Source organism: Streptopelia decaocto, assembly GCF_964273445.1.
Source record: "Streptopelia decaocto genome assembly, chromosome: 7".
In the NCBI taxonomy this organism is placed as follows: domain Eukaryota; kingdom Metazoa; phylum Chordata; class Aves; order Columbiformes; family Columbidae; genus Streptopelia; species Streptopelia decaocto.
The window spans coordinates 31,958,612-31,974,922 of record NC_138661.1 but is presented as its reverse complement, the minus strand read 5'-3'; the positions used below and the strand labels follow the sequence as shown (position 1 = coordinate 31,974,922).

General features: G+C 36.9%; 1 protein-coding gene across 1 annotated transcript in view; it reads left to right on the top strand.

Moving 5' to 3' along the window:
- AQR (aquarius intron-binding spliceosomal factor) overlaps window positions 1-16,102 on the top strand; it is a 54,586-nt gene extending 38,484 nt beyond the window's left edge. The window contains exons 28-35 of the mRNA XM_082057776.1: window positions 607-678; window positions 3,753-3,940; window positions 5,546-5,717; window positions 8,973-9,143; window positions 10,342-10,427; window positions 11,228-11,402; window positions 12,539-12,652; window positions 15,576-16,102. Coding sequence (XP_081913902.1) covers window positions 607-678; window positions 3,753-3,940; window positions 5,546-5,717; window positions 8,973-9,143; window positions 10,342-10,427; window positions 11,228-11,402; window positions 12,539-12,652; window positions 15,576-15,827 — 1,230 coding nt within the window. The 3' untranslated portion in view covers window positions 15,828-16,102. The remainder of the gene's footprint in view (window positions 1-606; window positions 679-3,752; window positions 3,941-5,545; window positions 5,718-8,972; window positions 9,144-10,341; window positions 10,428-11,227; window positions 11,403-12,538; window positions 12,653-15,575) is intronic.
- The last annotated feature ends 209 nt before the right edge of the window (window positions 16,103-16,311 follow it).

Sequence of the window (16,311 nt, the reverse complement as noted above, 5' to 3'; positions counted from 1 at the left end):
CTGCAGTGATATGATTGAGTAATAAAGTAAAGGCAGAATTGGGGAAAATAAAATGGCCTTTATAACTTTGTTTCCTAAAAAATGAACAATATGAGGAAAGAGAACTGTGATGCAATTCTGTTTTCATTCTGCAGTGTTAGCCATAAGTATTAATTTGGTACAGATTTTATCAGACCAAAACAAAACAAAAGCCCACCACCAATGATTCTTTCAGTATTATTTTTCTCTGATAATGCACTGGTTTTTATCACAAAAGTGCTCCTTTTCTGCTTCACTTCAAAGGTACCAAATTAGTTTGCTACACTGCAGAAAGCTTTTCTGTTGCAGATGGCTTATGGCATAAGGGAAGCACATCATGTAGTTATGGATTCCTTCTAGATGTAAGCCCCGCTTGGCACAGATAGGTCTGCCATTGATGTAGCAGGATTTCACCCCCCTGACATTGATTTTCAATAATACTGATATTTTGCCTATAAGGTAAAATCTTCTTGTAAGTGTCCTGCCCATCAAAAATGGAATGAGTGATGCTCTCTTTTGGTAGGCTGAGTAACAGCATTAATTTGTATTCCTTGGTTGATGAACATCTCTTTACTTTTTCTTTCTCAGTATGACAACATCTTAATGGAAGAGTCTGCTCAGATTCTGGAGATAGAAACCTTTATACCTCTCCTGTTGCAGGTTAGACCTAAATTATAAAACGTATTATAAAAAGCGATAAATGAAAATCTGTGTTCTTGAATGTTATAGAATATTGAAAGGAAAATACTTTGTGTAGAAAGTAACCTAGAACTGATACTTGCCATTTATGTGGACACTAAGAACTTTGACATTGTTCTACATTAGTTGGTTGTTTTTTGGTTTTGTTTTTGTTTTTTTTTTAATATTATGCAATAACATGTTCAGACTGTCTTGAATTTTTTTTTGTGCTTCCAGTGAAGATTATCTGTGGTTGCTTTTAGCCACCTGAGCTTGAGAGGCATCACTTTATTCTTTTAAGAGCTAGAGGATTTCAGATATAAGTAAAAAGTGCTTCTGGCATGTCTGTCACTGTTATCTCTGTAGTCTCAGATTATCAAGAGATAAAACCGCACCTCTGGAAGTGAAGTATGGGCTCCTTCAGGAGCTCTGTATGAACTCTTCAGTTGCAAATCAGAAGCTGATGTGTGGGAAGTCAGTAAAACTAAAGACAGTCTGTACTGTTGATTTGATTCTTACTCTAGTGGCTTTCTGAAAAATACAGTCTGCATTTGCTAACATTCTAAAATTAAATTTCCTTTCAGAAAGTTGCCTAGATCAGATATTTTCATTGAAAAACAATAAGTCTTCTAGAAAACCACATCCAAGCTTTTGCATTTTTCTTCTAAAAGAAAATTAGCCTCAATTGAAAAAGGCGTGATAGAAACTCTGTGAAACATTTGATGTGTTTGTAATTGCAGCTCATAATTTTTCACTTTGCTCTTTAAAAAGGAAGATTAGAATACAATTACAGGAAAGTGATTCAGTATGGGCCTAGTGCACAAAAGAATGTGCATGTCCAAGTTAACCATATTTATATTAAATCCCAAGTCCTGCTCTCAAGTGCTGTTTAACTCTGTAGATTAAGCTTTAGGGACATTAAAGTAGTTCACAGAGTCACAGAATGTTAGGAATTGGAAGGGACCTCAAAAGATCATCTAGTCCAATCCTGCTGTCAGAGCAGGAACACTTAGATGAGGATACACAGGAATGTGTCCAGGCAGGTTTTGAATGTCTCCAGAGTAGGAGACTCCACAACCCCTCTGGGCAGCCTGTTCCAGTGTTCTGGCACCCTCACTGTGAAGAAGTTTCTTCTCATACTTAAGTGGAACCTCTTGTGTTCCAGTTTGAACCCATTGCCCCTTGTCCTACCGTTGGTTGTCACCGAGAAGAGCCTGGCTCCATCCTTGTGACACTCACCCTTTATATATTTGTAAACATTAATAAGGTCACCCCTCAGTCTCCTCTTCTCCAAACTAAAGAGACCCAGCTCCCTCAGCCTTTCCTCAAAAGTTCTTTAACACCTTCTAGATGCGTTAAAGACTGAGGCCTTTTGATAATTCTGAGCAGGTAAGCAACTAATTCACCCTCTAAACCTCAAATACTGCCTGAACTCTGAACATAGGAGCGCATCTTTCTCCATCTTGTTTGGGGTGTCTGAAGAGCAAACTTCTATGGTGAGGCTTCTCACAAATCATAACACAACATTGTACTGCAGTGCTGTGTTATGAAGAAATCCTGCCTGGCTTTTACCATGGTTTTCATTGTTTATGAAGTTATTATAGTGAAATAAGCATCTTACAGCATTTTCCAAATGTTTGAATAAGCATTGAATAACCAGATGCACCAGGCTGGTAAGGGGAAGTAAGTGTATGTGAGCAATGCAGAAGCTGAATAGTTGTGCAGTTAGAGCAGACCATTTCACCGTACAGCCATATTCTGGGGATATTCCATGACCTTATTTACAAGAACCATCCAAATAATCGTTGAAAATTGAGAGGTTTTTTTAGTGAAACCTAAAGAACTAGGCTTATAGAGTAGTAGTACTTAATTTCTTGCATTTGCAGTTCTGATTAAGATTTTTTTTAAAAAGAGTTCTTTGGAGGGCTCTTTGTCCAAGACTGAAATTGCTGATAAGACCAAAATGATTATATAGAATGCTTGATCTCCTCCAAAGCCGTAGCCTTTTGGGAAGGGGAAAAAAAAATAACATCTTTTTCCATGCCATTGAAAATAGTTTCTGTAGTCTTACTTTATTACTAAGACATCTTCAGGCTTGATGAGCTGGACAGTCCATAGTTCAGTTTTCCTTCCCTGCTCTCTTGATCAGAGAAGGGCTTCAAAGCTCTTCTCCTTCAAGTATCAAAAAAAATTACTTTATCTCTGTCTTGAATAATGCTCCTATGGGGAAAAGGAAATATCACAGGAGTGTGTCAGAAATGAGAGTCTGAATTGCAAAGCTGGCAGGTGGAAGTCTTCAGGATTCTAATTCCTGAATGATGTTACCTGCATATCTGTTCTTTTTTGTCCCTGTGTTACAATATTCCTTCATGAGCTCTGTCAGTGTGTAACAGAGGCTCACAAAGGATGGTGAGGAACTGGAAAGAGATAAACCAAACATACTGAAGAGGATTCAGTCCAAGGGCCAGGGTGAGGATTAATTAGAGGCACATCCTGGTCATGGAAGAGGCCATGCGGGAATTCCAGAGACATACGCACGAACTACAGAGACACTTGAAAGGCAGGTTTGGTTTGTGCCTCAAGCATGTGTGCACTAAAACTGTTTCAGATGCTTCAGGCAGTTCATATTCACTGTCTCAGAATCCAAAAGATAAGGTTTAAAAGACTGTTCTAGTGTAATGGTACTGTGTAGAAACCAGGCTTTTTACTACTACAACCTCTATAATTGTGGTACTTCCTTTTGTCCTCCACTAATATGTTACTTCTGGCCTTTATAACAACGTGATATGATATTTATCCTGATGTTTCCCTACTGATTTTAAAAAACAAACGTACTTGTGGCTTTACAATAAACAATACTTTATTTAAAATACCACTCCTTTTTTCTGCTGATAGATTGGAAAGAAGCTGTTAGTCTTTAAAATGACTGCAGTGCAGGGTAGTTAAGAACAAAAGCTGAAATTCAGGACTTAGACTAAGACAGTCAATTTGACTAATGATGTGTTGTAATTGAGTGCCTTGATTATATTGTAAGAGTTGTAATTATTTAATTCTAGAACCCACAGGATGGATTCAGTCGATTGAAACGGTGGATTATGATTGGTGACCATCATCAGTTGCCACCAGTTATTAAGAACATGGCTTTTCAAAAGTACTCCAACATGGAACAGTCTCTTTTTACACGGTTTGTTCGTATTGGAGTGCCAACCGTTGATTTGGATGCACAAGGAAGAGCAAGAGCAAGGTGAGACAGAGAAAACGGCATGTCTAGCTTGTAAGAAAATACCAGGTTAAAAATGGGAAAAGTGCACATATAATTTTGGAAACTTTGTTTATATTGTTAGAACCGGAGTTTGCAAAACTGTAATTTAGCTGCTTTGTTCTGTTTGTTTCGGCTTAGACTAGGAGGGCAGATTTTATTTTGCTGAAATGCAATCAGATATATTTTTCTTTTTTTTTTTTTTTTTTTTTTTAGTAGTTCTTTGCTATTGCATGAGAAATTTAATGAAAAATAAGACTGTTCAAATTCCTGTAAATATTAAGTGTTTGGGTTTTTTGCAGCCAAGACGTTTTTGCAGAAACTTCCTTTTCTAAACTAATGTATTTCTTATATTCAAGACTAAATAAATATTTGATTTACATAGTGTTGAATATACTAGACTCTGCAAAGGGTGTTTTTCTTGTAGTATTTCATCAGAGCTTCAGCTTTGATTGGAGACTAGCAGGTTGTTCACACAAGAGCATAAAGCCTTTTTTTATATTGAAAGATAACTTTTTTTTAATCCATGTATGTTATTTTGCTGTGCTAACTAAGATGTTAAATTCATTTATTGTGTAAAGTGCTTATTTGTGGTATCACACTAAGAAGGAAAAATAAAAACAAGAGAGATTTACTCCATATAAAATCTTCCTACCCTTTAGTTTTAAATCCTAATTTTTTTAGGCATAAAATGGAGTGAACAATATGAAGTAGAACATTATTTTTTTTAATGTAGGAAATGTTTGGGATGGTAGAATATTTTTTTTTCTAGTCATATGAACAAGAGTATGATTTTAAAAATGCAAATTATATCTGAGTATGATGATAAATGAAGTTTATTTTGCCTTCTCAGCAAAATTCTTAGAAATAAGAGAGCAGAAGAATTCCTTCATTTTGTGAGCAATTTCTTGATAAAAGATTTTTTCCATGCCTTCCTACACTTTGTCTTTTCTGATCATGGGTAGTTTCCCCTTGAACTATCTGCTATTTTATCTGGTCTGGATATTGTTGTGCATTCATGTGGATTATATGTCTATCCCAATATATACCATTGATGGTTCAGAATTGGGTAGATTTTAATTGCTTCCCTTCAAGTCCCACGTGAATACGTGGCAATACACAAAATAAGAAAATAAATTTATTTTTGCGCCGAGAAGCTTCGCAATGGATAATGCCGAATATCCATTTTCCCCTACTCCTTTTTGTAAAGAAGCATCAATATTCCTTATGTTTTATTATCCATAAAAGTTTGTACTAGATTTCTTTGCAAAATTTGTATCCTTCAGTGTAAAGCTGATGAAGTAGAACAGGCTTAGGGCTGTGTGTGCTGCACTGTAGTGAAATCTGAAGAATTCTGTGGAAGAGAACCACAGAAAAAACAACTGAATTGTATTGCTGGATGATGCTGCATATTGCTGGATAGCTTGTACAAGTATGTTTGTTCATATATGTACAGACTATGCAGCCAACTTTTTTTCATTGAAAACCTACAGAAGTATTAATCTTGAAAGTGAGGGGTTATGTGCATCTGAACTACTTTGAGTTCAAGAATCCACTTTAACCATTTTGGGTTTGTGTGGTTTTGGACAGTTTATGTAACCTCTACAACTGGCGGTACAAGAATCTGGGTAACCTACCTCACGTGCAGCTTCTGCCAGAGTTCAGAACAGCCAATGCTGGGTTTTTGTATGACTTCCAGCTTATAAATGTGGAAGACTTCAATGGTGTGGGAGAGTCTGAGCCCAATCCTTATTTCTACCAGGTAAGAAAAATTTTACGTGTATACTTTATTTAATCTGGAGATGGCTTATTAAATCTGCAGTGAGGACAGACTATTAAAATGCAGTAAACACGTTTAATGCTTGTTCTTGTATAATCGAGTTGTGTATGCATGTTTTTTTTTTCCTTTTAATGAGTTTTAAATGTTGGAAGTGGTAACAGATCATATGGTGCTTTTGCTTAAAGTGAATGTCTTTGCTTTATATTTGTGCTTTCACAATACTATGGGAGGGGTGAGATTTGGCATGTAATTGATTATGAAATGTTGTTTTGGCCTATGGCAAATTTAAGTTCATTGTAATTCAGCTGTACAACTATGATAGTCAAGAAGACAGTAGCATTTTCCTTGTACATGAAGGATCAAATTTTGCTCTGTGGCACTTATTTGAGTTTGAAGAGTCGCTGTATTGATTTGATCCATATGTAAGAACACTAAAAAGCCCATTCATAAAAGACTGAAACAGTACTGCAAGAAATAGAGATGAGGCAGAGAGACCTTAAGGCTGAATTAAAATGCCAAAAAACCCTTGGCCTTGAAATTTCTCGACTATCAGCAACAGCCACCATCTATTTCTCTTAAGTATAGGAAAACCTTTTGCAATTGTAGTGAGATGCTTATATTTTCAGTCCTTTTATTTTTCTTGTTTTAAGAACAGTGATAAACTCTGGTGCCTAAATCACCAGCTTGGGTTTCAGAAAATTTATAAGCTGGAGCTGTGTGCAAGTTAATGACTTGTGCTGATTTGACTGAAAATGAGTTGATTTTTCTTCGTGCAGTGAGAAACCTTTCTTTTTCATAGCTAGCACAGTCATTGTTTGGATTTAGTTTGAGAAGAGGAAGGTAGCACCCTGGTACAGAGTTAAAGCTTTTAATTGCTGTTGTCTGGGAGGCAAGAATGTTCTGAGCGCTCTGCTCACGGGGATGAGGCAGCCAGGAAGGGGGGCATAGATGGGGCAGAGCTTGATTGACATTGGAATTGATCAATAAGAGTACTCCATGCCATTAGCATCATGTATATTTAAGGAGAGTTGGGATCTTCCGGCTAGGGACAGAGCTGGGATGGACGCGGATGGTGACCTGTTCTGGTTCTGCTCCATTTCAGTGAAGTTCTGTTTGGGAGTTTCTTTGGTTTGACCTTTTGCCATCCTGCTGTTTGCAGAGGCCTCTGTGCCTCTCTGGCTTTTCCTCCCTTCTCTCTCTGGATCGGCTGTTGGGGACCAGGTGCTGCTTCCTGGGACTCACCGCTTGGTGTGGACAGAGTTCATGAGAAATTGCGTTGAGTATCTTTTATTGTGTATTCCATTTCCGTGTTATACGTTTTATTAGTAGTAGCAGCATATTAGTGTTATTTTATTGGACTGTGTTAATCTACAAGTTTCTCCTTTTCCTTGCAGTTCTCCTCCCTGTTCGGGGGCAGGAGCCAGGGGATTGGGGAAGCAGCTATAATATTAAGGGAAGCAAATAATATACTTTAAGATTATAGTATTCATGGCCCTTTTTCTCATGTGAATATCCTTGAGAGCTATGTTAATCTGTTTTTTTAAAGGTATGAAACATATTCATAGGTTTTGCTTGGGTTCCTCTTGCCTTTTTTTTTAATACAAACTAGTGTGCTGTGAAGAAAGTAATGGTGAATCATAATCCAATTTATCTCATCTCTAAATTGAGGACAGAGTTGTTTGGAGGGGAGGGTTTCTTTTGTTTCTTAAACTGTAACACTGTAGTGTACAAGTACTAAAAAGTTGTCCTATGGAACAGGAACAGCTGAAATTAGTGCCTTAAAAATGGGATTCTAGTAATTGAGAATCTAAGCACTGCTTCAGACCACTCCTGGGCCACAGAAGAGCGCGAACACTCACACAAAGTCACAGAACACCTTTACCATTACAACAATGCTTTCATGAACAAATTCTTCTAATACTTAATATGGTTGGGTCTTTTTTCACGATCTTGAGTATTGAGAGATATTAATGGAGTATGTTGATGGCATTGCCACCATGTATTATTTCTCTTTGTGAATTTGGGCATTTCTTTGCAGACTTAAAGGGGATTAAAATTTGTAGAATAGCTTTACACCCACTAGTGTTTGATATGCCTGGCAACTGCATTTTCCAAGTAATGCAGACCCCACTTAATGAAAAAAATAAATGAGGCTGGTATGTCCAGCCTAGTCAAACATGTGCCAAGCGGGGATAAGATTCCCAGTATAATTAAAACAGGAATTAATGTCAGCAATTGAGAGCAACTTTTTAACCTGAAAGATAATTTTTGTTGACAGGAAAGGGATTTAAATAGGCTACAAATAACTTCAGTCTGGAAATAGGACAAAACTTCCTATAGCCAAAAGAGTGATGCTTTGGGACAGACAGGAAAAAAAAGTTACAAAATTACAGCTGGTCATTTGAAATTGAATAGGTATGGTCTGCAGAAATAACTGGATCTGGTAATCCAGATGTCTGTCTCCAAATTAGCTGAAAGGAGTTTAGTTATTGTAGTTGAACTGGTTCTTACTTTCAGCTTACTGGACAGTGCATCATTGCAACTTCTTTTGCATGCTTATTTGAAGCCATGTTATATTGACACTAAGTGTTTTTTAAACCCTTGTATTAGAATACGACTATCTGTAGATTATAAACTTCTAATACTTTTTAACATATAATAATTCCACAGTTTTACGTAACAGATTTTTTCAGCATCTGACATTTAAGAAGGAAAAAAAATGAAATATTGTATTGGTTGTGTTCTGTAATAATGCAGTTACAGTGGCAGTTACTTTAAGGCAGACAGCTATAAGCATATAAATGCATTGAGATGCAAATACGTGAATATTTAGTAGTCCATAAATATAATTTAAGTGTTTTAACGTTTAATTATTGTATCAAAGGACTATTAAATATTTAGAATTTAAACTTGTTGGGATAAAACTGGGAGCTTCTGAAGAAATATTGGAAAGTGTCAGCTGATGACTAACAGCAATTTTGCTGTAGATATTTTCAGCAGTTCTCTGAAGAGGAATCAGAACAAAGTTATGAAACCTGCTTGTGGTTCTTGTATTCTTTCAAAAAGGCTTTTATCAAATGAGCAGAGAAACATCAGATCTAGAGACATTTCTCTCAGTGCTGAGATTTTTGTCTAAAGACATGATAATGTCAGAGGTTTTATTCTTTCCAACCTTACAAGTTGAGTAACCCCCCCCCTTTTTTTTTTTTTTTTTTCTTCTCCCTGTTTAAACTTAAGAATCTTGGTGAAGCTGAGTATGTTGTGGCACTCTTCATGTACATGTGCCTGCTTGGTTATCCCGCAGACAAGATAAGTATCCTGACAACGTACAACGGACAGAAACACCTGATCCGCGATGTCATTAATCAGCGGTGTGGAAATAATCCACTCATTGGGCGGCCAAATAAGGTGACTTTGAAGATATATCAGTCATTGGAGTGGTTCTGGTTTGTTTATTTTTAAATTGACATATTATAGAACACACTGATTTACAATCATAGAACAGTTGGGGTTGGAAGGGACCTTCAAGGGTCATCTAGTCCATCCCCCCTGCAATGAGCAGGGACATCTTCAACCAGATCAAGTTGCTCAGAGCCCCATCCAGCCTGGCCTTGAATGTTTCCAGGAATGCGTCATCAACCACCTCTCTGAGCAACCTGTGCCAGTGTTTACCACCCTCATTGTAAAAAAATTTCTTCCTCATGTCTAACCTGAATCTCTCCTCCTTTAGTTTAAAGCCATTACCGCTTGTCCTATTGTAACACACCCTTCTAAAAAGTCTGTCTGCATCCTTCTCATGGGCTCTTTTTAAGTACTGAAATGCTGCAATAAGGTCTCCCTGGAACCTTCTCTCTCTAGGCTGAACAACCCCAACTCTCTCAGCCTGTGCTCGCAGGAGAGGTGTTCCAGCTCTCTGATCATCTTGGTGGCCCAATAAATTCACCACTTTCTGTGCAAGTACTCCCTGGTTAACTGCGCATATATTAGCCTACATTCTATAGAATTTCATAGAGTAGTACCCTCATTCCTGCCTGCTTGTAATTTGACATACGGAGTGAAGTTTGTGAAGTTGGAATGGCTTACAGACTACAAGGGACAGAATAACTCTTTGTCATTTATTTTGTCCTCCAAAGCAAAACACCAAAAAACCCAAACAAATTTAAAAAAAAAATACAACAAACAAACAAAACCACCACCACCAAAAGCCCACACCTTTAGGAAGATCCACCCAGAGTAGAAATTATTTGATAAAATGTATGATGGTGAATGTGATGAAACATGAAAAACATGGTTAAAGCTCGTATTATAAAACTGGTATCTTTCTACAGTCTTTTGGTCTTAGCACCCCACTGTTAGCTGTCTGAATTGAATGAAAATGTGAAAGAAACAGCAGTCAGATAAAAGCTCCTCCCAACATGTCCCAAAAAGAACAGGCTGATGATTTTTTGGTTAGAGACTAACTATAACAGAGTTAAAGCATTCTCCTTACTCTTCACGTTTACCGTGATTTCAATATGAAAATGATGTTAAAGTTTTGGTGTCCCGGTTTAATTGAAATGACAAAGATTAACCTATGGAGGTTTTTTCTTGGTCTTTGATTCTATAGGTAACAACTGTGGACAGATTCCAAGGTCAACAAAATGATTATATTCTCCTTTCACTAGTGCGTACCAAAGCTGTTGGCCACCTTAGGTATGTAAGAAGATTCTCTTGTAATGTCATTAAACTACATGTTTTCTGTATCTGAAAGATATTTATAGTACTTCATACAAAAGTGTTCAATTATTTCAATATGTAGTAGAAATGAAGTGTGATGCTATATATTGAATGAAGTTCAAACAACTCCTTTTATGACTGTCTGGTACCTTCTTCACAACCACTTTATCCTTTAATAATGGGTCTTATGCTATAATTAGTTTATATTACTGCAGATAGGTTGAACTTGTTTTCACCCTAGTAGAATGACAGGAATATAATGCTTGTTGAACAAATGTGGCTTAAATTTTCTCATAGATTCTTTCCTATAAGTCAGTTTTTAGTTTGTTTTGTATCAGAAGTGTTTAATTGCTACATAAATTGCATTATGATGTGTAGATTAAAATGTTTGCATTTCAGTTTTGTGGTGAGGTGGAGGAAGCTTTGTCTAATCAACAGTAATTAGAAGAGTTATCAAACTCGTGTTTACTCATTCAGGGATATATAAGTGCTATTGTGACTTGTTCTCAATGTAAATCTTTACCTGTTAAGACTAGGAAAATAGTAAAGGGTAATTTTTCATATTGTTATTGGTACAGTGAACCCTCTTATATATAGTGGTTTTGGTAGTTATTGAAACAGTGTATAAGGGGAAAAAGAACTAAAGACAAAATAGTATTTTAACAGGTGATTTTATATTTCCTATAATTCAGACTTCTGTGTACTTCTAGTTATTTTTATTGTAACTGTGTCATCTGTGAAAGAGAACATGATTGGTTTTATTTTTTTTTCTAAAGGGATGTCCGACGATTAGTTGTTGCAATGTCAAGAGCCAGGCTCGGGCTTTATATCTTTGCACGGGTATCGCTGTTTCAGAACTGTTTTGAGCTAACTCCAGCTTTCAGCCAGCTCACAGCTCGACCACTTCACCTCCAGATCGTTCCCACAGAATGTTTCCCAACAACAAGACAGGTAGGAACAGCTGCTCTGAATTTTGTTACCTGTAAGGGGGAGTGTGTGTTCGCCCACTTTTTTTGGGTGGGCTGTAAGAGCTGGGACTGTCTTCTCTGCTAAACCAGTGACTCTTGGATAATCATGTCCCTAGAGTTGCATTTTATCATTATGTGCACGTAGCTGTTTTTAACTGACTTTCCCACAAAACTTGGTTATCAGTGTAACTGTGTCGTGCCTGCTTTTTCCTAATTTCTACCAGTGTAAGTGATTCAGTATTTTTCTTTTGTGTTAAATAGGTAAGTTTTTAGTATGTTACATATTCGTCCTGTAATGAAACAAAATAATGTTATTTTTTCCAAAAAAAGCCACACAAAGCTAATAGCTTCTCATTAAAAGAGGTAAAATTGCACTTGACTGAGTAATTCAAGATAACTAATTAAATAAAAAAAAAAGGGGGGAGGCGGAGGAGGGATCCAGAATCACAAAAAAGTTTTCTTGCTGAGCTAGATTCATATGTACAAACACGTAATTTGTAATCCTGCACTAGATCTTTAGGGAAAGATTTGTATTAAGCATCTAAGCACAGGATACGCACAGCAGGATGCTAAATTAAAAAATGGAGGAGCATATCATCTTTGCTTCCTGGAGCTTTGAGAAGGGGTGCCTATGTGAACCCAAAATTCAGTTACATATCTTTCCCTGGCCTTAAGTGCTGTTGACAAGTTTGGAAGGGAGCCCTTCAGTTGAAACTGTCAAGTCCACTGTGCAACAAAGAATGCAAAGTGTGTGGTCAGTGGGTGAGAGCAAGAAGAAGCTGGACTTCGGTGGACAAGCAGGCTAAGTCCTAATCTGACTGTAAACTATTTGTGACTTGAGTATGTTAAATGACTCAAGCCCAAAACATACTTTATGGAATAAGCATCAGAACCCAGCCTTTCCATTTGAAATGTCATCATTGGGTTGCCATATCGTGATAAATCCAGTTCCCCAAAGTGTAAGACCTACACTTTCTATCTTGCTAAATAATTCAGCTGTTTTTTTTTTTTCTTTAAAAAGCATTACTTAATTTCTTGGTGTTTTTGTTTTCTAATATAGTTAAGTAATGGTTGCTTTGCTTTGTTTGCTGCATGTCTGCTTTTTTTCCCCTCTCTTAGAATGGAGAAAGACCATCTCACCAAATACATGTTATTAAGAACATGCCTCAAATGGCTAACTTTGTGTATAATATGTATATGCACATGATACAGAGCACACGCCACTATCAACAGGTAAGGACCTTCTGATTTTTGGAAGGTGTACGTTTAAAATGAAACTTTTAATAAGCGACACGTGATGCTGTTGAGTTTTGAGACTGTTGCTGTCATGTGTAAAATTCAGGAAGTTTTTATGACCGGAAGTGAGAATATTGAGGTCTTTAAAATCTTGCAGTAGCAAGAGCTGATCTTTTAGTAATTTGAGCCCCAATTTAAGGCCCCAAAACCAGCAGTAATTGGTGCTGAGTTCTAGACATGGCTCTGCCTGGACCCTAGAATTCATCATTAATACTAAAGAACTAGTCTGTGCAGTATTGAAGTAAACTTGTGTGTTATGCTTCAGGTGCAGTGCAGCAAGTGGTATTATAGCACCACTGCATGGTGGTCTAATGTTTTGTATGTTTTGTAACAGAGGTTTTCATGGCAAGCCTGCAGTATGTAGAAAGAACAGATCATGTCCTGGAACCATTTTAACCATGTTAGCTCACTGCGTTATCCAGGCTGGTTAGCAGCTGTAGCATTTTTATTCTGGAGCAATTTTCTTCAGCACTAGTTCAGCACCAAGCAGAATAACATGGGGATGGAAGCAGTTGTAGATGCTTTCTCACTTCTGTACCTAATTTTGTCAGGGTTTAATTCCTTAAGCAGAATTCAGAACCCAACAGAAACATCTTGACTTCTTATGTATGTGAGCCAGAGCTTTAAGGTAGTTTAGGTAGTATACTGAGCAGAAAGCTGCCTTTACTCAGTTTCCCTGCTGGTTTTTGCTCTTCTGAAGCATTTCCACAAGTGGGAAAAAATTATGTAAAAGGATGCTACTCACTCTGTATTAGCTGTGGGAAGAGTGTGTGAGCATAGCTTTGTATCCTTAGACAGATTAGTCCAAGGTACTTGTCTGTGAGATACAGGTTTTGTTTTTTAATGCAAGGATGTTTCTCTGTCACCTCCTCTTCCTTCCTTCTGTCACTAACTGTTTCATCTAATATGGAACAGTGTAATCAGTAGAGATCAGAACCCAAAACTTCTCCTTTAACTGAATGTCAGACTTTCAGATAGAAAATTTTTCTCAGCAATTCTTATCCAGTGAATCTTGGAAATTTTTTTTTTCTTTTTCTGAGGGGCATCATTTCAACCAAATTTGACACATGTTGCCACCCATAAAAAGTCTTTGCCAGGAGGACAGGATACTTTCTCACTGTTTTGGAGGAAGTGTTCTAATTATCTTTCTACTGTAGAGAAAAGGGGATAGGGAAGGAGGAGTGACACTACTAAAATCTCCTGTTTTGTTAGAAAGCCATTCCTACAAGCACACAACAAGTCATGTTTTGGAGCCAGTTTATCTAATTTAGTAAGAGATCTCAATGATGCAGATTGTATGTGATGAAGTCTCAGTGGGCTGTGCGGTTAGTAACATTCAGATGGAAGTGAATAGCCATGTGGAAACTGAGAAATTAATACATGTCCTGAAAAGCCAGTGATAGCATCTAAATTTTACCGAAAGATGGGTTTGCTTCACACCTTAATCAAATATGGTCCTGATCCTTCTGCTAATACCAGGTATTCTTTTTAGGATCCTAATCTTATCCATTAGTTACAAAACTGCTGTTTTCCTACTATGGCAGAGAATCACATTGTCCTTGCAGGAAAAGCCGAAAAGTGAACTGCAAATGAAAAAGTAGACATTAAATTTCTTTTACCCTATGTAGTACAACATGGTAGTTTGCCTTTTCTTTTACACTAGTCTAAACAGTAGTAGTCACAAAGCGCAACATGCATCTAACTAAATCACAGATGTCTGAATGTCTCATGCATCAAGAATATATTTTTATAATTAAAGGATCTCTGGTTTTGAAATACGCTTTTTCTGTGAACAGATGGTTTATAGAACGCAGTAGGATAACTTCGAAGTCTATTAGAAATGCTTTTCATATCTCTTCTGGTAATCATAATTGCTTCATAGATTTGCCTATGCTTGTCAGAAATTCGTGATATTAGTGTCATCTAATTGAAGATAAGACTTCACTACAATTAAATACTTAATTTATCATGTGAAGCAAGTTGCCTTTAAGCAAAACAAAACTAAACAGTCATCCATGGAAGGTTTATCGAGCTTTCATTTCACAATAATCCAAGGAAATACCCATCATGTCATTAAATAATGTCAGGCTGCAAGTAGTGTGAGTGTTTCTGCACAGCCTGGAGTTATGTAGCATTCATCCATACTCTTCAGCTCACTGTATTCTTGGTATTTTTTTCCAAAGTCTGTAATATGGCTACTGCTGATGCTTATAATGTTCTGCAAACTACCTTTTTGGTTGTGAGCAGAACATTTTTAATATACTAAATTACCTTTCCAGAAGCCTTATGTGAAAAATAGCTGAGCATTGCTTTAACTGTTACTGGAACTTGCGTTGTTCTATATTTGCAGCCATGGGTAAAACTTGTATAGATAACATTCACACAGTATTTTATAAGACGTTTCAAGGAGAAATTACTGGAATTAATTGCTAAAGACATGCCCGTTAAAGGCCTCAAAAAGCAGCTTAAACATATCTAGAGGTTTGAAATGGTAATAGTTGAGATTTCAGTAGGAATGTGCTGGTTGCTCCAAGTAGGGATCTACCATAGCCCTATTACTTGTCTCTCTGTTTGGGATAATGAAATGTGTTTGAACTCCTTGGATTGGAAGTTTTTCACACCCTCTCCAGGCAAAAAAATGTGTTTAATAAGACCATCATCTGAGCCAAGATCATCCCTAATTTTTTATATAGTAGTTATGTCCCTAGATATTATTAGGTCTTCTAAATTTTAAGTCTTTGTTAACTCGTTATCTTTTGCAAAATCCTAAATAAAACAATCGAAGCTAAAATAGGAATAGATGCCCAAATAGATATATTCATTGTGAAAACTGAAAATCCTTTCTTTTTTAATCATCTAGCGTTTACTGCCCCCACCTGCCATGATTGAAGAACCAGAAACTACTCAAACTCAAGAGACTGAAGTAGAAGGTGAAGTGCAAGGCATGCAGGAAGATGCAGAACAAGAAGAAGAAAATAAGGCAGGGGAAGAAATTGTAAAGGAAGGAGAATTGAAAGTGGGCGACGCAGATGAACATCGAACGATGCCAGAACACCCTGGAAGAGACAGTGATAGTGGAGACAGTGAACCTGAGAATGAGACTGAGAAGTGACCCATATGATGTTTTACATCTACATGCTTTGGAAAATAGGGAAGAAAGCAATTAGAAATATAATTGCTATTTTTACATTGACTTTTGAAAATGGTTGCTTGTGTAATGTGACCTGTTTCATGTATTTTTCACTGGATGCTTTGTGGACAAGCAAAATGTTTGGCAAACATTTTACTGAGTTCTTGTCAGTATCAGTAACGTAATTTGTTTAATGGCTTCAAATGATACATAATTTCCTTTTCATAAGTTGTTGAGTAAAGATGCTTTTTATACCACTTTTGAATATTTGACCTTTAATTCCGGCACAGAGTTATCCATTAAACGTCACTGAATAACTACATTCAATATTGGTCAGACACCCTTCATAGTTCCATTTTGCAATGGAGAATTCCTTAAGCAGAGCTGTGCTCTTATACACTGAGATGGTATTTTAGACATAGGCTCAAGTTCAGTAAGATATTTAATTGTATGTCTGAGAGATGTG